This window comes from Trachypithecus francoisi, unplaced genomic scaffold (genome assembly GCF_009764315.1).
Source record: "Trachypithecus francoisi isolate TF-2019V2 unplaced genomic scaffold, Tfra_2.0 Lachesis_group6, whole genome shotgun sequence".
In the NCBI taxonomy this organism is placed as follows: Eukaryota; Metazoa; Chordata; class Mammalia; order Primates; family Cercopithecidae; genus Trachypithecus; species Trachypithecus francoisi.
The window spans coordinates 85,688,510-85,712,130 of record NW_022681471.1 but is presented as its reverse complement, the minus strand read 5'-3'; the positions used below and the strand labels follow the sequence as shown (position 1 = coordinate 85,712,130).

The 23,621-nt window shown below is 38.8% G+C and overlaps 1 protein-coding gene across 1 annotated transcript in view; it reads right to left on the bottom strand.

The window, feature by feature from the left end:
* Positions 1-23,621, bottom strand: part of HUWE1 (HECT, UBA and WWE domain containing E3 ubiquitin protein ligase 1) — a 109,287-nt gene that overhangs the window by 41,732 nt on the left and 43,934 nt on the right. Inside the window, 14 exon segments of the mRNA XM_033201619.1 lie at positions 999-1,189; positions 1,192-1,267; positions 1,847-1,942; positions 2,443-2,565; positions 3,822-4,049; positions 4,790-5,027; positions 5,896-6,018; positions 6,590-6,806; positions 11,827-12,018; positions 14,236-14,330; positions 15,077-15,210; positions 16,301-16,546; positions 19,253-19,429; positions 20,558-20,615. Coding sequence (XP_033057510.1) covers positions 999-1,189; positions 1,192-1,267; positions 1,847-1,942; positions 2,443-2,565; positions 3,822-4,049; positions 4,790-5,027; positions 5,896-6,018; positions 6,590-6,806; positions 11,827-12,018; positions 14,236-14,330; positions 15,077-15,210; positions 16,301-16,546; positions 19,253-19,429; positions 20,558-20,615 — 2,194 coding nt within the window.

The window sequence follows — 23,621 nt, the reverse complement described above, 5'->3', positions numbered from 1 at the left end:
AGAAGAACAAAGAAAGGTTTAAGTCACGGAACCTCAGAGCAAGATGAGGTTTCTGAAAATATTCTCAATCTTTTAAAATACTCCCTCTGCCTCCAACACATCCACTGAAGAAAGGCAGGTAAATCTACCATATTTACCATAGGGATTTAGAATCTATATCAAAAGATGTATGCTACTAAAGGATCACCACTAAACAATTACTTTATTAGGCTAGACTATAAGAAGCCTAAAATCTAAGTTAAAGGAAATGATATTTTAAAACTTCCTGGTGCATACAGTCAACCCCAAAAAGGTTCTATCAACTTACACTTCCATCAGTAATCTTTCATTATCTCTCAGAATTACTGTTAAAAAATAGACACTAAAACTTTCTGTGAAAAAAAGTTTTATCCAGTTTTCCTTTACTTACGTTCTCGTGCATTAAAGTTCTATTTTACAAAGCTCAGAAAAAAGTTTTCCTTTATTTCTTTCCTGCTTCTAGAATGAACCATTATATAAAACAAGATTCCAACAACTTAAATACAATAGAAATGTTAACTGGCTATCTGGGTGTGGGGATTTAAGGTATTTCTTTCTTATCCCACTTCTATAATTAGCATACAGTAATTTCATAATTAGAGAAAGAAAAAGAGGACAAGTAACAGGTCACAAGTATTCATCAGGATGGGGACTCAGTTGTTCAAGTCGCTGTTACATAGGAAAAAACATTTATTCAGTATTAGTCCAGGGGACGAACTTGACTCAAGGGTGAGGCACATTTTGGACATTTTAAGAGAAAAGTAGAAAAGGAGAGCTTTGTTTTTCCCTTCTAAAGACATTTTTGTGTGTGTGATGTAGTTAATACACTGTTTCAGGATTACCAGATCGAAATAATCCAAATAGAGAATATACCCCTATCAGGTAGAATGAAAATATGCTGATTTTTCAGAAATCATGTTTTGACACAGGCAGACAAACCACTTCACATACTCCCCTCTTCTGACCCCTTGAGAGCTCACCTGATTGACTACTTGCTTCAGAATCATGTCACGATAATCTGCTCCATTACGTTTGATTGCTGTCATGATCAGGTCACACACACGGTATACTGTGTCTGGCAGCTCATCAAGAAGGTGGAAGCAGCCTGGCAACATAGTATCTGTGAAAGTGTGGAGCTCATCTTGTTCCAACGGGTCAGCATCCTGGAACTCTCTAGACATTTAGCCTCTTCCTCTTCCTGCTTTTCCCGAGCTTTCCGTTCCTCTTCCTCCTTCCGGCAAGCAACTTCCTGGAAGCAGGGAAGGAAGTGTGAATAGTACACAGGAGAGGAGGAGGAAAGATAAGAGAGACTCTGAGAATGTATTTGCTCTACCATATGAATACCCTCAACCTTCTCCTCAAGCAGCTGATACTTTCATCCAGGGTGTGGCAGCCACAAAGTTTAAGGCAAGACAGGGAAGGTAGAAGGGAGGGACGCTTCAAACAACTTCCACTGTCAAGTCATTTCTAGCATTCTATACTACCTCCTGCAAAATCATTTCTAGACACTGTTCTATATTCTCTGCCAGCAGGGAAAATTAAAGTAACTGTCACCTAGGAATATACAGCCAAGTTCGGCCTAATGGCACTACTGAGTACACTTTGGGTTTCTTATTTGACAATAAAGATTAATGCTTCATCTGTCTCCCTTAAAGTTTCAGGTCAATACAAGGTAGCTCAATGACAGATGGCAAAGCTGGGATTAGCACTCTTCTCAGGTCTTCCCTTAGATTTGAATTCTATCATTACTTTGCAATTACAGCAGAATGTTCACAGAATACTAAGATTCATATGTCATGCCCTTTAGGATGCAGTGTCCTATAGTTACCTCAGGTGACTCTGCCCTTTGATCCATTGGAATATCCTGTCCCAGAGACATAGCAATTGCTCTCATCATCTGGTCCTCTTCAGACATGCTGAGATCCTACACAGTATTAAGAGAATAGCCAGTGAGGAGACACATTCAAAACAAAGAAACCCAACGAGACCACTGCAACTCATAGTGAATCAGACATCTTGTGCTCAAGCTAAAGAGAGAGGAAGGGGCTCAAAATGCTGCTCTTGTATAAGTCAAAACCAATCAGGCTTATGTGGTTACTACAAACAAGAACAGATGAGGAAAATCACATGTAAATTAAGTACAGAAAGGGGGCTTCAATGTGACCATCTATTTTACATCTTAGAAAAGTGTGCCTCTTCTATTGTTTTGTGACTGGGGATTCTTCTGAAAACAAAGTATAGTAATTTGTACTGCTAGGGGATAGAAAACTTCTGTTATTATGAAGAGAAAATACTGGCATGGACATGTCTGAAAATGAGAAGCAGTTTATAGAAAGGAAGACCAATGACAGAATAATAAGGGGAAAAAGGACTTCAGCAGTCAAACCAATATCCTGGAAAATCACTGCTCCTGAGCCAACTTACCCGAACAACTCCTCCCATGATTGGAGGGGGGTGGGTTAGAAGGTACTCTGTGGCCTGCTCCATGGTGCTGGTGTTCAACAGTGCCTCCATGGCATGTTCCCTTGTGAAGCCCATGTCCATGAGCTACATAAAGAATGCAAGGGCTCAGAATCACATAATAAGAGAAATCCAAATACATTTTTAAAGGAAGGAACCTTTTCAAGATGGAAATAACTTTTTCTAACTTCACCTGAGCTGAGAGCATTTATGAGCTAGGGCAATTAGCTAAAATGAACAATCCTTTCTGTTTGGTACTTCTATAACATTCTAAGCTACACATTGGGTAAGGAGCCAAGAAGATTCTCAATTTCATCCTCTAAAAAAGTTAGGAGGGGGGATGCATGGTTATTATGATTAACAGAATTATTATAATTAAGATTGAGACTCATGCAAAGAAGTATAAATTGGTCCCAATTTTCTGGAAAACAAACTGGTAACAGACCAAGTGCCTGAAAAACTGACCTAGTTATTCTACTACCAGGCAATAATCATGAGACGTATGTAAGGATTGGTACATAAGGAAACTATACAACACAGTGTTAAAACATCAAACTGTAAGAAAATTAGCATCCAACAATAAAATAATGACCAATTAGTAAAAAAAAGTTATTGATAACAGCAATACAAGTATACATATTGCTTGATGTTAATGATGTAAAAATTAGGCACAAAACTGACTGAAAAAGGAGACCTTGCGTGATAAAATTATGAATGCCTTTTAAAAGTCTTGTATTTTCCAAATTTGGTAATGAGAGTACTAAAAAACGGGACAAGTGTATATAGTAGACAGATTTGAACAGGACAGGACTCTAGACACAAAGCTAACACACATACATACAAACTCCAGGAAGAAAACGTTAAAATGCTCTTTGAGATGGAAGTGGCAGGACTTTACGTGCCTTTCCCCTCCCCTCTTTCTAGCCTCCCAACTTTTAAAATGCCCCTTATACATTTTATTTGCAAGTGAAAACAAAAGTTTTGTAGGTGACCAGGTTTCAGAAAGCTCTTGTTGGAGAATAAATCTGGTTCACAATATCCATTCTCTTTACAGGTAACCAGAAAGTTAACTGAGGACAGTTTGCCTCCCCTGAGGCAGCAGGAGGCTACTGAGAATACTCATCAACATGCTTGAGAGGAGTATTACCTGTGCACAGCATCAGGACTATATTCCAAGTTTTCCCAGGAGAAAAAAAATAAATACTAAGAGAAGGAGCAAATTTAAACTGTCTCCTGGTTAATGTGATCAGGGACTTAGTGGTGTGTGAGCTTAGAAAATCCATAAGCATCACACTCCACTGGGTGCAAAGTCTGGACCTTGGAGTGTGAGGCCAGCACCTTACCTGTTGCAGTTGTTGCTGGTTGACTTGAGGTTCTCGGCGGGAGCCACCTTCCTCTTGCCCTGTATCCTCTTCTCGAGACCCCTCCTTCTCCTTGCTTAGTCTCTCTCGAATCACAGGTTCTCCTCGGAGGATGTGGCACAGAATGGCCAGCATGGATTCAGCCATTCGTCCACCATATACCTTCAGAGGTTTCCGGTTCCATAGGTTTTTGATGCAAGTAAAGGCTGCCTATAAGTAATTTGAAAAGTGTGTGATAATCATTTTGCCTCAATTCAAAGCTAAGATTAATTAAGTTAAAGACCTATGGAACAGTCCTTCCACAACTAGTACCAACAACAAAATCCTTGGCCAACATAAGAGGGTCTAAGGAGGCACAGAGAAGAGGCATTTAAAACCCAACCTGAAGTAGTGATATAGTTTGCAATATTTGCTCTGCCTAAATCCCATGTTGAATTGTAATCCCCAATGCTGGAGGTGTTTGGGTCATGGGGGTAGATCCCTCATGGTTTAGTGTTGTCTTCATGATAGTGAGTTAAAGTGTGTAGCACCCTCTCCACCTCCTGGCTCCTACCACGTGACGCGCAAGCTCCCACTGAACTTTCCGCCATGACTGTGAACTTCTTGAGAACTCCCTAGAAGCCCAGCAGATGCTAGCACCATGCTTCTAAAGCTTGCAGAAACTGTAGGCCACTTAAATATCTTTTCTTTATAAATTACCCAGTCTCAGGTATTTCTTTATAGCAATGCAAGAATGGCCTAACGCAAGTACCAATCTGAAATTTACAGTTCAAATGTTTATCACGGAGAATTCTCAAATGGTCTATACTCCGTTACGTAAGGCAGCCCTATCTGGGAGCTGGATCCAATGGTTCTTAAATAAGCATGTTATTTCATTAAGCAGGACAAAACAGAATGGGAACTACTTAGCATGAGAAATTTCTTTTGATTTTAGAATACCGAATACTCACTTTCTGAGTTACCACAAGGAAGCGGAGTGCACTGAATTGGGGAAAGTTCTGGACACCTCCAGGTAATTTGGCAGGCAGTGAATGTGGAGATTCGAGCACCGTGGTGGGATTCACCATCTTCTCCACCAGCATAAGCCAGGCATCTAGGAATTCTCCTGTGCCATCAGGCAAGTCCGAGTGTTCCAATCCCTCAGAAACAGGAACTTTACCTCCCATGGACAGAGCCCAGTTGAAAGTTCTAAATTCAAATAAGGAAAAGTAGACAGATAGAATATTAGTATTTTACCCTGGCAAGGGGGGTTTACATCTAAAAGGCCCCCAATCTCTATATTGGCACTACATGTCCCATCTTCTTAGAGCTATTACATCTAATCTGTCCAACAGTTTTCAGCTACACTACTTTTTTTCTTTTGTTCCACCTCCCCTCCTTTACTTTTCAGTGTCTTAAAAACCTAAACAGCGGGCGCGGTGGCTCATGCCTATAATCTCAGCACTTTGGGAGGCTGAGGCAGGTGGATCATGAGGTCAGGAAATTAAGACCATTCTGGCTAACACGGTGAAACCCCATCTCTACTAAATACAGAAAAAATAGCTGGGCATGGTGGAGGGCGCCTGTAGTCCTTGCTACTCGGGAAGCTGAGAAAGGAGAAGGGCATGAACCTGGGAGGCGGAGCTTGCAGTGAACTGAGTTTGTGCCACTGCACTCCAGCCTGGGCAACAGAGCAAGACTCTGTCCCAAAAAAAAACCCCTAAACCTATGAAATTCAGCTTGGAATCATCTGACCAAGAAAACCAGAAAAATTATATTCAGAGAAACAACAGAAAAAGACAAACCTATTTTAAAAACCCATACTGGGAACCGGAAGCCACACAAGAAAAACCAGAGACCCTTACAAACACAACTCCAGGGCAGGCTAAATCCTAACCTCCAAGGTAAATGGAGACAAACATGGCTACTTCCCAGAACACTGAAGGATACAACCAATGGCTATTTCTATATATCCCACTGTTACAAGATGGGGTACTTAAAAACAGTGGGCTGGGAAGGCACACAGCAAAGACCAAACTCCAAGAAGTGCTCCTCTGTGAAGCAACTTGATCCTTACTCAAAAAGAGCATTGTGGCCTCCGGAGCAGAGAAATTTTTGCAGCATGAGGTGGTAGGGATACTTCCTCTCATCAAACAGCATTGGGGATGTGAAACCAACTGAACAGATGAAGAATGTCAGCCTGAAGGTGGAAAAAAAAGGCAAAACTTTAACCTTCTGTAAAGCAGACACAGAAGCAATAGGAAATTCATGTAAAAGGCAAGAGTAAAATTTACACACTGAAGTGACACCTCCCACCTACTAAAGAATACAGGATGAGTATCCCTATCAGAAAATTCAAAATGTTCCAAAATCTAAAACTTCTTGATTGCTGACGTGACGCTCAATGGACATGTTCACGGGAGCATTTCAGATCAGGGATGCTCAACTGATAAGTATTCCGCAAATATTCCAAAACCCAAACAATTCCAAAATTCAAAACACTTTCTGGCCCCAAGCATTTTGGATAAGGGATACTACCTATGTAAGACTATTGAAATACAGTTTGATGGTAAATACCTAAAATACTACCCATGTTCTATACTGGTACAACCAACAAAAGTAACTTACACTGCGTTTTCTACGGTAAACAAGGGACCTCCAAGTTCTCAAATTCAGTGGCTCACTCTCCATTTTAAGTAGTATAGGAACAAATTACATGTTTTTTTTTTTATTGTAACTTTCTAGTCCCTCAATCTCAAGCTGAACTTCACCTGAATCGGGGAGTAGGTGTATATGGTGGGGGCTGCCAAGATAACCCCTTAGTCAAGAGCTTAGTGAGAGCTGAGGCTGTTGATCGAGCGGCAGGTGTCGGTGCTGTAGTGGTGCTGGCAGCATGATGGCTCCTTCTCTGGCGGACAGGAGATCCCACACAAAGTTTAACAAGAAGTCCGAATAGCTCAGCAAGTGCTCGGCCTAATCTGGAGGAAGCTGGAACCAGAAGTCAGAATAAGACTGTACAGTATTCTCAGAATGGTTTAATTACAACGGACATATTACCGTTAACATATTTTTATGACTCACCACTTCCTCCTACAACCCCTAGTTAATGCTTGGGTTTGTTCTACATTCAATGATCCAAAAAGGAAATCCCACAAGGAACAAATGCCACTTTTGACGGTAGGAGACAGATATGTGCCACTCAATAGATATCAAATGTAAAAGACAAATAAGCACTCATACTGTTACAGGAACATAAATTGAAACCACCTTTGTAGAAGCAACACAGCAACATGCACTATTTAAGTTAAATGATATCTAGTGGATGATGAAGTCACTGAAAATGCCTACAAAAAATGCCAAAAACGATTAACCACTTAGATAAGAGAAGATCACTGACAATATACATAGTCTGATCACAACAAAAAATATGTAGTCCCAGAGGGGGGAAAAAAAAAAAAACTAGGCCGGGCGCGGTGGCTCAAGCCTGTAATCCCAGCACTTTGGGGGGCTGAGACGGGCGGATCACGAGGTCAGGAGATCGAGACCATCCTGGCTAACACGGTGAAACCCCGTCTCTACTAAAAAATACAAAAAAAACTAGCCGGGCGAGGTAGCGGGCGCCTGTAGTCCCAGCTACTGGGGAGGCTGAGGCAGGAGAATGGCGTTAACCCGGGAGGCGGAGCTTGCAGTGAGCCAAGATCCGGCCACTGCACTCCAGCCCGGGCGACAGAGCAAGACTCCGTCTCAAAAAAAAAAAAAAAAAAACTAGGAAAAGCATGAAAATTGTTACAAGTAGCTTCTTAAAGTATTAGGCAGATTATGGACATCTCAATTTTTCAATTTCATAGGATGCTTTTCAATATATAATTGAACAAAGAAAAGGCAGCACACAAATACAAGCATATGTAAAAAAAAACAAATAAAAAACTGAGTGCTTTCCAGCTTCTCTTTAAATATTTTATGTGTTTTTATATTTCTACAATGAAATATACTTTTAAAATCATAAATGAAAATGTTGCCATAGCATTTTAAAAATAAACGTTATTTCACCATGATCCAGAGACAAGAAAGGCTAGGTCTGAATCAAAGTATAGCTGACACTTGATCAACACAGGTTTTGAACTGCAGATGTCTACTTATGTGTGAACTTTTTTTCAACAAATATTGAAAATTTTGGAGATTTGTGACGATTTGAAAAAACTCCCAGATGAAACATGTAGCCTCAAAACATTGAAAAATTAACAGTTATGTATGTCACAAATGTATAAAATATATGTAGATACTAGTCTATTTTATCATTTACTACCACAAAATATACACAAATTATAAAAATCTAATATTTATCACACACACATACACTTATGATATACGGTGCCATTTGCAGTAAATAAGCAGAATTGAACAACTGGATAAAATTTAGTACATATTATACTCTGTAATAATTTTGTAGCCACGACACTGTAACCATGATACTGTGGTGAGCTCAAGTGTTACCACAATATGCTTAAAACACTGTGTGAGGCTAAGCACTTCTACATGAACAGTTCATCTCTCCAGTAAATTGTGTAGTGATCTCTCACGGTTCTCACATTATTTTTCATGTTTACCGCAATACCGTAAACCTGGAATAAACCTGGGTCACTCTATGACCCATATGAAGTGTCGCTAGTGATGTTGGAAGTGCTCCCAAGAAGTAGGGAAAAATCATGACACTTCAAGAAAAAGATGAATTGCTTGATGTGGATTATAGACTGCCCATCACTTCAGGAAAAATGAATTCAGTGTAAAGACCACTGTTAAACAAAGAAAAGGAAATTAGTGAAGCTGATGCTGCAGCTACACCAGCAGGCTTGAAAAGCTTGCACTTTTGTGAAATCTTGTTATTTCATATTGAAAATGCACGTTTATGTGGGTACAGGATTGCCATAATAAAGACAAACCTATAGATTCTACTGCAATTCAAGAAAAGAATGAACTCACTATATGAAAACTTAAAGCAAAAGGAAAGTAAAGGATCTAAAGCTGGAGAATGTAAAGCCAGCAAAGGATAATTTGATAATTTTTAGAAAGAGGTTTGGCTTAAAGAATGTCAAGATAACAGAAGCAGCAGCTTCTGACAACAGGCAACAGATTAGTTCCCAGACACCACTAAGAACATCACTGAGAAAGGGTATCTGCCTGAAAGGGTTTTTCATACAGACAAAAGTGCCCTATTTTGAAGAAAAAGAAAAGGCCACAAAGGACATTTATTAGTAAGAAATAGAAGTGAGCAGAGGGATTTAAGGCAGGAAGGGACAGACTCACTCCTCTATTTTGTGCAAATGCTATTGGGTTTATAATCAGGACTGCCCTTACCTATATAGCTCCTAACTTCCGAGCCTTGAAGGAGAAAGATAAACTACCAGCTGCTGGTCTTTTGGTTGTACAAGAAGGCCTGAGCAACAAGACCCCTTTTCTGGATTGGTTCCATTGATGTTTTGTCTCTGAAGTCAGAAGTATCTTGCTAGTAAAGGAATGCCTTTTAAAGTTCTTTTGACATTAGACAATGCCTCTGGTGACCCAGAGCCCTACGAATTCAACACAAAAGGCATTGAAGTGGTCTACTTGCCCCCTAAAACCACATCTCTAATTCAGCCTCTAGATCAGAGAGTCATAAGGGGCTTTAAGGCTATTACACACAGTACTCTAAGGAAAGGATTATTAATGCTGTGGAAGAGAAGCCTGACAGAGGGAACAGCACGAAAGTCTGGAAGGATTACACCACTGAAGATGCCATCATTGTTATAGAAAAAGCCATCAAGCCTGAAATAAATTCCTGTTGGAGAAAACTGTCCTGATGTTGTGCAGAACTTAACAGGATTTATGACAGCGCCAATCAAGGAAATCACGAGTTTGTGGATATGGCATAAAAGGTGATGGGTGAAGAATTTCAGGATATGGATCTTAGTGAAATTCAAGAGCTAACAGACACCACACCAGAGCAAGTAACAGAAGACATCTTGATAGAGATGAGTGCTTCTGAATAGATACCAAATGATGAGGAAGAAGACATAGAGAAGCAGTGCCAGGAATCAAAGTGACATAAGACAATCTGGCAGAGGGTTCTGATTACTAAAGAATACTTTTGACTTTTTTTATGATGTGAACCTTACTATGATATGGGCACTGAAACTAAAACAAATGGTGGAAGAAATATTGGTATTGTACACACACATTTTTAGAGAAATGAAAAAGCAACCAAGTCAGAAAGAAAGTACTGTGTATTTCCACAAAGTTACACCAAGCATGCCTGCCTTTCCTTCCACCTCCTTTACCTGTTCTGCCTCTACTACCTCAGAGACAGCAAGACCAACATCCCCCACTTCCTTCTTCCTCCTCAGCCTACTCAATGTGAAGACCACCCAGATGAAGACCTTTATGATGATCCACTTAATGAATAGTAAATATACTTTTCTCTTAAGATTTTCTTAACATTTTCCTTTATCTAGCTTACTTAAGAATACAGGATATAATATATATAACATACAAAATGTGTGTCCATCGACTATTTGTTATTGGTAAGGCTTCTGGTCAATAGATAGCTACTAGTAGTTAAGTTTTTTGGGGAGTCAAATGTTATACATGGATTTCTGACTGCGTGGAGGAGTTTCCTCAACCCCATGTTGTTCAAGGGTTAAATCTATGTCTTCTCAGGATGTACATGCACATATAAACTCATTGTGTAAAAACAGGCTCTACTTGAGCCTAGGTTACATATACTGCTCAAATTTAGTAATAAGCTCAAATGTACGCAGTACAGGAACAAGGAAACACTCCTTTCTTCTTCCTATTACATCCAAATTAAGCTTCCTTATCCTAATTAGGGAATAGGCTACGGATATGGGTATACCCAGACTTGAAAACCTAATGAATCCAATCATTGGGTTTACACTTTCTCACCACTGCTTTCAGGTGAACAGATAGCAAAGTGGCTTAAAGGTAGTCCAAAGACAAGAGGATGGCAAAAGGCCAGTAACCAAAGAGAAACAGTACATGGACCGGGTTCACACAGAAACCCCTGAACGCTCCAAGGTCAAAGAAGTATGACAAAGCAAGGAGAGAGAAATATGTACATGTTCTTGCACGGTCAATTTTCCTTTGAAGATAACATTGGTAGATTTTCAAATTAAAATAAATGGAGAATTAAACTAATTAAGAGTAAAATGTAAAATGCAATGGGAATTTGAGATAACAAACGGAAACACCAAGGCCATTTTCTGTTTGCTTTTACGAAGGGCCCCAGATTCCTGTAAGTTAGGTCTCCATTTTCCACTAAATTAAAGTGCCAGAAAGTGATGACAATTTAAGAACACACAAATAGGTTCCCAAACATTGGTATTACATTAAAGGGGGAAAAAAAGGGCAAAGACAGACCAGTGCAAATCATTAATGCAGTTTTATATGCTGCCAATATAGTCTCAATAAAGCTGCCAAAGTGACTTTAATATAAAACATCTATCAGACTATGTCTCTTGCCAGGTATGTTCAAGGAACACAAAAGGAGAAGACTAGGTGGAATAGCCAGAGAGTTAACAGGGAATCAAGACAGCTTAATAACACAAACACCAAAGGAAGAATATTTCTAGATGGAGATGGTGGGTCAACTACCATGCGGCAGACAAGTGAGAAGGAACTTAGGACAAGGACGTTATAGATGCCTTGCTGAGACATTTCAGTGAAATGGTAGGAGCAGAAGCAATATGCAATAGTCGAAGAGTAAGTAGGAGGAAGAAATTAAACAAGGGAGGGTAGCAGATACGGCTCTCAAGAAGGGATTCGGTCATCTCTGTATCTGTAGCAGCTACTACAAAGCCTGTCACATAGCAGCCACTCAACAAAGGACACTTGAAAATGAGTCTCAGAAGTTTTAAACTTCCTTAAATGAAACAACATAGCCTTTCCAACTCAATCTGTTTCAGGACTAAGGGACTGAAAGCCAGAAAACGTAGGAGAAAGGAGAATGACTCACCTGATAGCAAAGGCTTGATTTGCTTAATTCTGGCAGCCATTGCTGGTGTGATTTTAGATTTGCCCTTAGAGTCTGAAGCAGTAGGTTCATCTGTCTCCATGGGAGCCAACGTGTCACCATCTAGCCCAATGCCTTCTAATAAGCCCTGGGTAGAAGCATCCATACTTCCAGCTGTTCCATCCTGTTCCCCATCTACAGATGTATAAGAGGGGAGCAACAGGACAATGTAGAGCCAACATTTACCTGGTTCCTTGAGAAGTACCAACAAAGATTACCTACGGTTTTTGTTACTCTTTCAATTCCATGGCTTCCTAAATTTGAAAAACAAAAACACAACCCAAGTATTGTACTGATATGCTCCTCTGTTTGGAGTTCTAAGTACCTAATGCTGACATCTTCAAATGACAGCATATGAATAATATTAACCCAGGGCTACCTTGGAAGACTGTTGTAGGCACAGCTCAACCCAGGGGGTACCATTCACATGGACTACAGTGTGCACAGTGCCCAATGCTGTCAATGTGGATGCCCTACTAGAATGTTACAGCTTGTTAAGTTCAAACTGGACATCACAGATTACCACTGGAGAATTTTATTCCCTAGCATTTAAGAATTATGTATATGAATGTGAGACGTGTCTTTTTCTTTGGTATATGTGTGCTCTTAGATCTAAGAATGAGCTTTATGCAAACTTACAAAACAACTCACCAAGTTTTAATCTTAACATTCCAGAAAAACTTTGGAGAAGTTGAGTCATTTTTGTTAAATAAATTGCTAGAAAAAATATATCTGTTAGAGAGGCAATTCTTTGACAGTGAATCTAATTTCATTCTCAGTTCTTAGTAAATTTATTCTTTCCCTGAGTTAAATATGGTATATTTTCATTAAATTTGAGATTCTCATTTTGTCAGGTTTCTTTATACTTTATTAATGTTATCCCATCCCTCACAATAACCAGCTGTCATATGTTTGTTGGTTCTAAGCCTATGTCAGCTTTATTAGTTCCTTAGAAATTTCCCCTTCTAATAATTTCTGTACAAGTTTTAAGCATATCTGAGACTTTTTTTTTTTAGACAGGGTCTTGCTCTCATCTAGGCTTGAGTTGAGTCATGGCTCACCATAGCTTCAACTTCCTGGGCTCAAGCAATCCTCCCACCTCAGCCTCCCCAGAAGCTGGGACTACAGGCATGTACCACCATGGCCAGCTAATTTTTGTAATTTTTTTTGCAGAGATGGGGTTTCGTCATGTTGCCCAGGCTGATCTCAAACTCCTGGGCTCAAGTGATTCACCTGCCTCAGCCTCCCGAAGTGCTGGGATTAGAGGTGTGAGCCACTGTGCCTGGTCTGATGCATTTTTATACACAGAATTACCTTCACTGCTTTCTTAATAGTTTATCCTTTTTAAATTTCCTCGTTGATACTGAACACAGGAGAAAAAACATTCTGGAAAAGTTGCTTGTATTCATTTTATGTTTGTAGCATTAGAGTCAGAAAATTGTGTATGATTTCTACTTACTGAAATTTGGAATTTTTATTTTTTTCTGAGATGGTGTTTCGCTCTTGTTGGCCAGGCTGGAGTGCAATGGCGCGATTTTGGCTCACCGCAACCTCCGCCTCCCAGGTTCAAGCGATCATCCTGCCTCAGCCTCCCAAGTAGCTGGAATTACAGGTATGTGCCACCACACCCGGCTAATTTTTTGTATTTTCAGTAGAGACGGAGTTTCTACATGTTGGTCAGGCTGGTCTGAACTCCCGACCTCAGGTGATCTGCCCACCTCGGCCTCCCACAGTGCTGGGATTACAGGCGTGAGGCACTGAGCCTCGCCAAAATTTGGAATTTTATTGTGATATAACATAAAAGCAATCTTCTTTATAAAGCAGCACTGTCGATAGAAATATAACGTGAAACACATATATAATTTAAATTTTCTAGTAGCCACATTAAAAATTATTTGTTAATACCCTCTGATACAGTAATTTGTAGGAATCAATCTTACATTTGCAGAAAAGTAAACACAAAAATGTTCATTTTTAAAAAAACAGCATATTAGAAACTTAACAGGGAATAATAGTTAATTCGTGTACCTTTATATGGTACTTAACAGTAAGTGAAGAAAGAGATCTACGAAATGTTTTTATCTAAGACACTGACAAATACACTCAGAAAAAAGATGGGCAGACACTTTCAAAATGTTTTTTTTTGGGTGGCAGAAATATGGGTAATTCTTTCAACTACATTTTCTAACTTTTACCATTATGTATACATCTTTATGCAGGAAATGACTAAAAATTAGTGAGAGGATGAAAACTAGACTATGGATGATAGAACTAAAAACTTTCATAATAAACCTATAAAGACATAGGAACAAAACTCAGAATAAGACTAACATTTTAGTTTCTTAGAGTTACCTGATCTTTTTCCGCCCTGGGTCGTACCTGCCTTCTCATCCTTTGGAACCAGTTTCTGCATATCTGCCTGGCCAAATTCACATCCAGATGGTAGGCTGCAACAAGAGAAATACTGAGCAAAAAAATTATATATATATATACTGATAGTTCACCTCTTATATTATAAATGGTCTCAATTTGCTTGGCTGACACTATCCCTCCTATAGCAGGTAGGTCAAACTGAATGTAATAAAGCATCTATAATTCCTGAGGTAGCACCCCACAAGCTTTCCAACTTTTTTTTTTTTTTTTTTTTTTTTTGAGACCCAGTCTCACTCTTTCGCCTGGGCTGGAGTGCAGTGGCAGGATCTTGGGCTCACTGCAACCTCCACCTCCCGGGTTCAAGCGATTCTCCTGCCTCAGCCTCCCAACTAGCTGGGATTACAGGTGCCCGCCATTACGCCCAGCTAATTTTTTGTATTTTTAGTACAGACGGGGTTTCACCATGTTGGCCAGGCTGGTCTTGAACACCTGACCTCGTGATTCGCCTACCTTAGCCTCCCAAAGTGCTGGGATTACAGGCGAGAGCCACCACGTCCGGCCTCAATTCAGTTTTTTATATTTGGCTAATAATGGGAACACATTTTAAACATCTACCACGCCAACAAAGCATACTTGGTATATCAAATCAAAGATGCACAAAATGCTACAATTTGTCAACAAGTTCCTAGGCTGGGAAGAGGGAAGGACAAGGAAGCCTCTGAACTCTCTTCCATACCCTCCTATCCCCAATCAAAGCAATCCTCCAGGCTTACCAAACTTAAATAACAAAGTAATGAGAGAGAGAGAGCCATTCTCTTACCTGTTTGGGGTACACAGAGAGAGGAGGACAGTGCTTTCCCACACCAAGGAACAGTATAACTGGCTCAGCTTGCTCAAAACACTCAGACCCAATTGAGAGCCCCACTGGTTTACAGAGATGGAACGAATTTCACTCTGCAATCATAACAAGAATTTTACCTTTGGGATGTTTTCTAACAATTATACTTAAAAAAAAAAAAAAAAAAAAAAAGACCTTCAATAGTTTTATAAGAATAAGGGATTTGTCTTCATTGCTATTCTCAGAGTTATCCACCTCATCAAAATGTCCACATTCAAGACGACAGTTCCACAAGGTATCCTGTTACAACATTTACAAATTATTTCCACAACATCCTTTATCATTGTTTTTTATGAAGTGAAAGAAAGGTTATCAGAGGCTACTCTTTTTTTCTGAATCAAAGAAACGGTTTTACAGGTTCATTAACTACTTTCTAAATTATTTGTTGGGGGTATTGTTATTTCCATCCAATTCTTTACTTCAGTAAATACCTAGATTTATTTAATTCCTTAAATTTTCCTTTTCATTTCATTTAATAAAGTCATAAAAATCAATCCCTAAAATTTAAGTAATTTAATTTTCTAAATTGTTTATAATTGTGCTTTTTTTTTTTTTTTTTACTTCAGATTTGATTGATTCACAAGTAACAGAGAACACACTCCTGCTCAATAGCATAAAACAGGACTGTTGAACCCTGTTTTGTTTAATGTCGATACCATTAATCTTTAGAATAAATTATCTGAGGAATAAATGTAGTAAAACTGTGAGGACATACACAAATGCCTTCTTTCTGGACCTATGGATTATGGATTGCAGGCAAAACGTTTGATATGTAGAAAATTTTTAGTAATTTGTTAATTACTATTGATTTAAAAGTTCTTTGGTAAAATGTCCTACCTATGCCATCCAATTATCAGACCTTTTAGGACTCGTGGGAAGATTAGAAATTACTAAGGCCAGATGAATACCCAATTGATGTTTGTCTATAATAACCTGTTTTGCTCTCAAGACAGTCCACTTCACATAATAAATTATACAGTCACTCAATTTTTTGACAGTGAAAAAAAATCTCATCCTAAATTAAACTGTTCTTTCAGCCGCTACCTCAGGCAGACCTCCTTTCAAGCACAGTAACCCTGCTAAGTGTATGCCCTAAATATTTCACTGCCTTTAAACTAATATGTTCAACCCTAAGATTATTTTTACCTGTCCAACTCTGCAAGTATGAACAAACATCATGATGTAGGCATGGGCAGCAGTGAGTGCATGCAGCAGAGGTGTGGCCTGGGCTGAGAGGGTAGCATCAGCAACATTGCCTGCGCAAGCCAGTTCTCGCAACAACACTGAGCCCCCAGGGGATTCAATGGGGCGGTGTAAGGGCTCCAGGGAGGAGAGGATGGAGTCCAACTGAAGGAGACCTTCTTGAAGGACTTTGGGTTCATGTGACAGTGTCTGAAACAGGAAGAATAATTAAAGTGTTAATATACAATGAACTTCAAATTCTTCATGTCTTTTAATAGTCACAACGGAAGTGGACAATTAAATGGAAGTCTCCCAGATTTTAGATATGGCCATGGTCTCTCACCTGGTAAATGGTGAAACCCAAATATGAAGTCAGGTACAATATACTTAACATCTCTTTCTTGAGCAACATACTACTTTCAAACTTGGTGAGCCAACAACACTTAAAAGCTTATGATGAATAAGCTTTTAACTGAATACTGTTACAGCAAGGACTCTACGCTATAGGATTAATTCCAAATTTTGCTTGATAGGAAACGATGTTAGGCAAAGTTCCAAAGCATGGAAGAGAATCACTATTACACTGTTTTTTCTTCTTAAAACAAGAGAGATTATTCTGAGATAGGAATCAGGTAGGCAATTGTTTTTATCAGACAACCCAAGGATCATACGTCCCTTGTGATTTCCTCTCAAGTCTGGAGGAAAAATCTGACAGCAAAACACCATCACTTGCCATGCAAAGATAGGAGAAATCATGTGCTTTCCTATGGTTTTAAATAAATCTATCTATCCTTCCACAGTATCTTATAGGTAGGATAAAGATATTTTCCTCTCTCTCTGCTGAACAGCATTTAATTCAGTATTTCAAAGAGTAAACAAAATAAGCTAAATGAAGTCACGTCACAATTATGGATCTTTCCAAGTCTGTAAGCAAATGGATTTCTCATTCAGCAGGAATTACTTACACTCTGCAGCCCAGCTAATAAAGGAGTTTCATAGATTTAATGCAATCACTATCAAAATTCCAATGCTGTTTTTTGTTTTGGTTTTGCAGAAATAGAAAAATCCCTTCTAAAATTTATATGAAATCTTAAGGGACCCCAAATAGCCAAAACAAGTTGGGGGAAAATTTTTGGAGGTCTCACTCTTTTTGATTTCTATTACAAAGTTACAGTAATCAAAACTGTGATACTGGCATAAAGACAGACATAAAGACCAATGGAATAGAATAGAGAGCCCAGAATTAAATCTTCACATATATATGGTCAAATGATTTTTGACGAAGGTACCAAGACCATGCAATAGGAAAGGACAGACTTTTACCATATAAAAAATCTAATCAAAATGGATCAAAGACCTGAATATAAGAGCTAAGTTATAAAACTCTTAGAAGAAGCCATAGTGGGAAAGCTGCAAAACACTGGATTTGGCAATGGTTTCAGTGGATGTGACACTAAAAACACAGGTGTTTACACAGGCAACAAAAACAAAAAAAGAGAAGCTGGACTTTATCAAGATTAAAAATGTTTGTGCATCAAAAGACAACCACGAAAAGGCAACTCACAGAACAGGAAAAATATATGCAAATCATATACTTGAGAAGAGATTAATATCAGGTATTAATATGTGTATAAGAATACACAACTCTTACAACTCAACAATAAAACAAATAACATGATTAAAAAAGAACAATGAATTTGAATAGACATTTCTCCAAAGAAGATATATACATGGACAACAAGCACATGAAAATATGTTCGTTATCACTAAGCATTAGGGAAATGCCAGTGAAAAACAAAATGAGATACACTTCCTACCCACCAGAATGGCTATTATCAAAAAAACAGAAAATAAGTATTGGTTAGTATGTGGGAAAATTAGAATTAAAAGTAGAGTCTCAAAGAGTTATATATACATCCATGTTCATAGCATCATTATTATTCACAACAGCCAAAAGGTGAAAGCAACCCAAGTGTCAAATCAACAGATGAATGGATAAACAAAATGTGGTATAAACACACAATGGAATATTATTAGGCCTCACAAGGGAAGGAAATTATGACACATGCTACATAATGGTTGAACCTTGAGGGCATTATGCTAAGTGAAAAAAGTCAGTCGCACACGCAAAATATTTTCTGATTCCACTGATATAAGGTACCTAGAGTAGTCAAATTTAGAGACAAAAAGTAGAATGGTAGTTGCCAGGGGCTGGGGAGAAGGGAGGATGAGAAGTTCAAGGGCAAAATTTCATTTTTGCAAGATGAAAAGAGTTCTGGAGATTGGCTGCACATCAATATGAATACACATAACACTACTGAACTCTACACTGCAAAGTGGTTAAGACGGTACATTTCATGTTATGTGTAGTTTACCACTATGAAAAAATAAAGAAGCTTCATTTTTGGCAAAACATGAGCAATGAACTACCATGTTAACTATGCTTACAATACATGACTATCGGGCTTGAAAAGGGGGGAATTAAATATCGACAATGAACTACATGTCAATTATGCTTAGTACACAACTATCAAGCTTGAAAGGGAAGGAAAACATATGGTTAAACATAACCATAAACATAACATGTGTTTAAAAAGCACCTATAATAAAGAAGGGTGACATACTAATAAAACCCAACTAGAAAAGCTTTCTCGGAGATACACTTTTCCCTCCAATAAACTCTAATGATGTAGAACTACATACCAAACTGATGAACAAAGAAAAAATACTTTGACTTTTCAATGAGAAATAACATGGCACACTATATATTAGCCACAAAATTCACTTATACAACATAACACAAATTTATTCATTATTTTTTAGTTGAAGGGAGACCACAGTAAAAACATATATACAGAAGTATCGCAAAATTGATTTCCAAAAAGAAATGAAAACATTTGGCCAGATGCTTCTTACCAATATGGATTTGCAGACACCTGCAACAGCCTGACAGGCAGCAGATGTGGGAAAGTCAATGGGCAGATTGGGAAGACCCAAAATGGTAACCAAAGGCAAGAGTCCTTTCTGATTCACAAATTCCTGGCAGTGGTCATCTGTTGTATTGTTGCTCAGAATAGATTCCACAAATTTCATCTAGGTAATAAAAATTTTTTAAAGAAGTTAGAGCCTGACAGGTGGAACTAAAAGGCCAGCCTGGAATAAGGATGGGGTAGCCTTCTAGTCATGATATCAGTGTTTTCTAAAGTATCAAAACCTCAGATAAACCAGATTTATGATATGGACTCTAAAACATCCAGGAAGTAAGCAATATCTACGATTTCTGCCCATCTACATTTTCAAGCACACCAAGAGTCAGATAATTTGAGATAACAGAGAAGTTAAGTGACTTGCTCAGGCCACATTATGAATTAGTGGTACAATCATGTCAAATCTCTTAATTTGCTATTTAGTGCTCCTTGCCTGCCTTTCTCCTGCAGGCAAACATCATGGAAAATTTCCCCCAAATGTGCTTATAATGCAAATGAAACGCTGAACTCTGGAAGAGTCTGTTTCAAACAGAATTTTTTTAAGAGTAAAAAAGTAAAATGTGGGCAATAAACACACAGGCACAAGAGAAACTATCTCTGGAAGTCTTGGAAGTGATTAATAGGCTAAAACAAATGCTAAGAGGTTTCTCCCTTATTGGTAAACAATTCTGGGAAAATTCAAACTCTTCACTTTTTTGGTGAGATACTCCAGAAGTAATGGGGAAAAAGGGGGAAATATATGTTGGACACGTTTAGAAAACATGTTACAGGTTGTATATCTCATATTCGAAATGCTTGGGCACCATGAATGTTTCAGATTTTTAATTTTTGAATATTTGCATTATACGGTTCATGCTGAAAATGCTCCAGTGAGCATTTCCTTTCAGTGTTATGCTGGTACTCAAAAAGGTTCAAATTTTGGAGCATTTTGGATTTGGGATGATCAGCCCGTACCAGACTGGCAAAACAAAACCTGTTACAGAATCCTGTCTGGATTCTAATGAAGCATGGTAACAGTGAACAAAAAAATCCGGAATAAAAAATAATGGGGGTCGTGTTGGCTAATTTCTGGCAAACCAGTCTAGAACAAAAACAAAAGGGTGGCACATCTTTCTCCTCTTAATTGGATTCCAATTAAAATGAATACGGTAATTACTGGACTCTGATAACGCCACACATTTTCCAGAAAAGCATACAAACACCTTTAGCCAGTTTGCCCTGTGTTGAATCTTACCACATTAAGGATGTAATCCATGAGGGGAATAGGAATACGTTCCTCTGTACCAACAACCCTGTTAGGGGAGAAAAGAGTGAGTTACACAGAAATTCACAATACCAATATTAAGAGAACAGAGGAAGAGGTACTGTATAAAATTCTAGGTCTTTGTCTATTTATTTATTTGCTCGTTTTTTTTTTGAGACAGGGTCTTGCTGCCACCCAGGTTGGAGTGCAGTGGTACAATCACGGCTCACTGCAGCCTTTACTTCCCAGGCTTATGGGGTAGAGATGAGCCTTTAGACTCATATACCACAGGAAAAGAACAGCTGAAATCAATCCTGAATCTACCTTTCCTAGCCTGACTAAGGTTGAAAGCATAAAGGGGAAAACCAAGCCTTTAAAAACTCAACATTTGTATACATCACAAGAGAAACTATCCTATCTTTGGCAAACTACTGTTGGAGAAATTTATCCATATGAAAACATTAAAAATAAGTTCAATTAAAAGACAACATCTGCTTGAAGAAAGAGGCTAGACAAAGAAACACTTAAACATATGATGTTTTTGCATCACGTTTAAAGTTATGGAGAGTAGGAAATAGAATTTAATTTTGTTCAAAGATTCATACACCTGAGGCCTCCTTAGCCTAACAATTGGTATTTGCATATGACAGTTCCTGAACTATCAAAAAACTGATCAGGTCTTTTGTCTTTTCAGTTGCTTCAATATTGCACAGCAGATGAGAAGGCTATAACATACCATAGCTGCAGAAAATGCAGCTCAATGCAAAAAACTACAGATATAGTATATTGTAATAAAACAAAATATTACCTCTAAGATAAACCCCAGGAAGGAACAAATACTTTAGAAAATGGAGCATTTTGGACACAGGCCCTTGAAACAGATTTAGGCAGGGTGCAGGAGAGTGGGATGGGGCAGAGACACAGGGAGAGGTAGAGGAAGAAGACAAGAAAGTTGGCAAGAAGCTAGTAGTTCTCATCTCTAAGCAAGACAAAATGTAAACAAAGATTTGCCAGGGACAAGAACATTTGGCAGCAGAATATAGAACAGGAGAGAGTGGAGAGGCATTATGAATGATTTCAGTGACAAAAATACCCAGAACCAGGGTTTGGGTAGGATGTTGTGAACCTCCTCAATGAAAAATGTGGGGAAGAACTTTGTAGAAAGGGAGTATACCTACAAGGCAAGATTGAAATGATTCCATGAGAAGACCACAAAACTTTAATTTCCTCCTCAGAACCACTGCAGCATTCCATGTTACTTATATCAATTACCTATAGATCCACCTCTATCAATAAGGAGTGCAGGTGTGGATCCAGCCCAGAGACACCCAACCCTTTGAAGAAGCCAGATATGATGGCAAAGAGCTTAAGTAATAAAATCAAATGAGACCTATATGCCCCCTTTATTTGCTACATGGAAACTGGGGAGAAGAACAGAGAGAAAGCAAACCAATAGTGGTTCTTAATATAATTCCAGGAATAAATTTGTTCAGTATCACTTTTCTCCTTACCCTCATCTTTTGGCTCTCAGGCCCAAGAAGCCGTACAGGAATAATCAAAACGATCAACTCTTTCCAACAGGACTCAACTTACCAACTGATTTCAAGAAAAGTCCTAAACTTCCTGTTTCTCTCCCTTTCCCCAAACAAATACACATTGCCAAACTCTGGTCAATTTTCTGTATTTATGGTGGTGGAGCCCCAGCCCATGCCCCCATCAAAAGTAAAGGAGGATTTCAATTTAGTGTCATAGTATGATGTACATGGGGTTTTTCGGGGTGGGGGCGTGGTCAGGTGCTTCCTCCAGCTTTTGAGGAGACAGCTCACTCTGATGAAGGAGCCCTCCCAGTGGGCCACATTTCAGGGAACAACTGCGTCTCTGCACTCATTGCCTTTAAAGTCCAAACAATTGCTATTCAAGTTCTAACGATCACAAAGACTTTATATAGCCCATTTCTTTGAAGTTGCTCATGAGTGGTGGGTGGTAAGCTAGGAACACTAATGGAATCAACCACAAAGTGAACCGTGATGCACCAACTACAAACCCTGGTTACTTACTGGCAAGTATATTCATCCCTAGCAATATCAGATTTTCTGAGATCAAACAATTTAGAAGGCAGAAGAAAGGGAGCAAAAGACAGGTATTTAGAACTACTTGTGGTGAATGAGTCTGAATGTAGAAAGGCACCCCATGTATTTGGGGTAGACTATAGTGCCTAAGTTTCCGTACTCCAGATCTCCAGCACAAAACCATGTATTTCAAGAATAAATACGGGCTGGGCGCGGTGGCTCAAGCCTGTAATCCCAGCACTTTGGGAGGCCGAGACGGGCGGATCACGAGGTCAGGAGATCGAGACCATCCTGGCTAATACGGTGAAACTCTGTCTCTACTTAAAAATACAAAAAAACTAGCCGGGCGACGAGGCGGGCGCCTGTAGTCCCAGCTACTCGGGAGGCTGAGGCAGAAGAATGGCGTAAACCCAGGAGGCGGAGCTTGCAGTGAGCTGAGATCCGGCCACTGCACTCCAGCCTCGGTAGCAGAGCAAGACTCTGTCTCAAAAAAAAAAAAAAAAAAAAAAAAAAAAAAAAAAAAAAAAAAGGATAAATACAAACGCCATTTGCAAATACTAGCTGCTGATTTTGTGTTAAAAAAAAAAAAAAAGGAAAGGGTACTGTCTAAGCCTGGAAAAAACCCAGAAACCTAAGTCCATCAACTGGAAAATGGATAATCACTACACAATTATCACACAACAGAATACTACTCAGCAATGAAAAGTAACAAGTTGCTGACAGATGCAGTAACATGGATGAATCTCCAAAACACATCGAACAAAGAAGCTAGATATAAGAAGGTATATACGTCAGATATAATATACACAGAAGACTTTATATGATCATTTTATTTAAACATATTCTGGAATAGACATAATAATATGACAGAAGTAAGATTTTGAGACAGGGAAATTGCCTCAATTTTGGGCAGGGAAACTGGAAATGCAGAATCTGTATGGAAATCATACCTGAATTTAAACTGCTGTTAAATTGGCCAGGTGCGG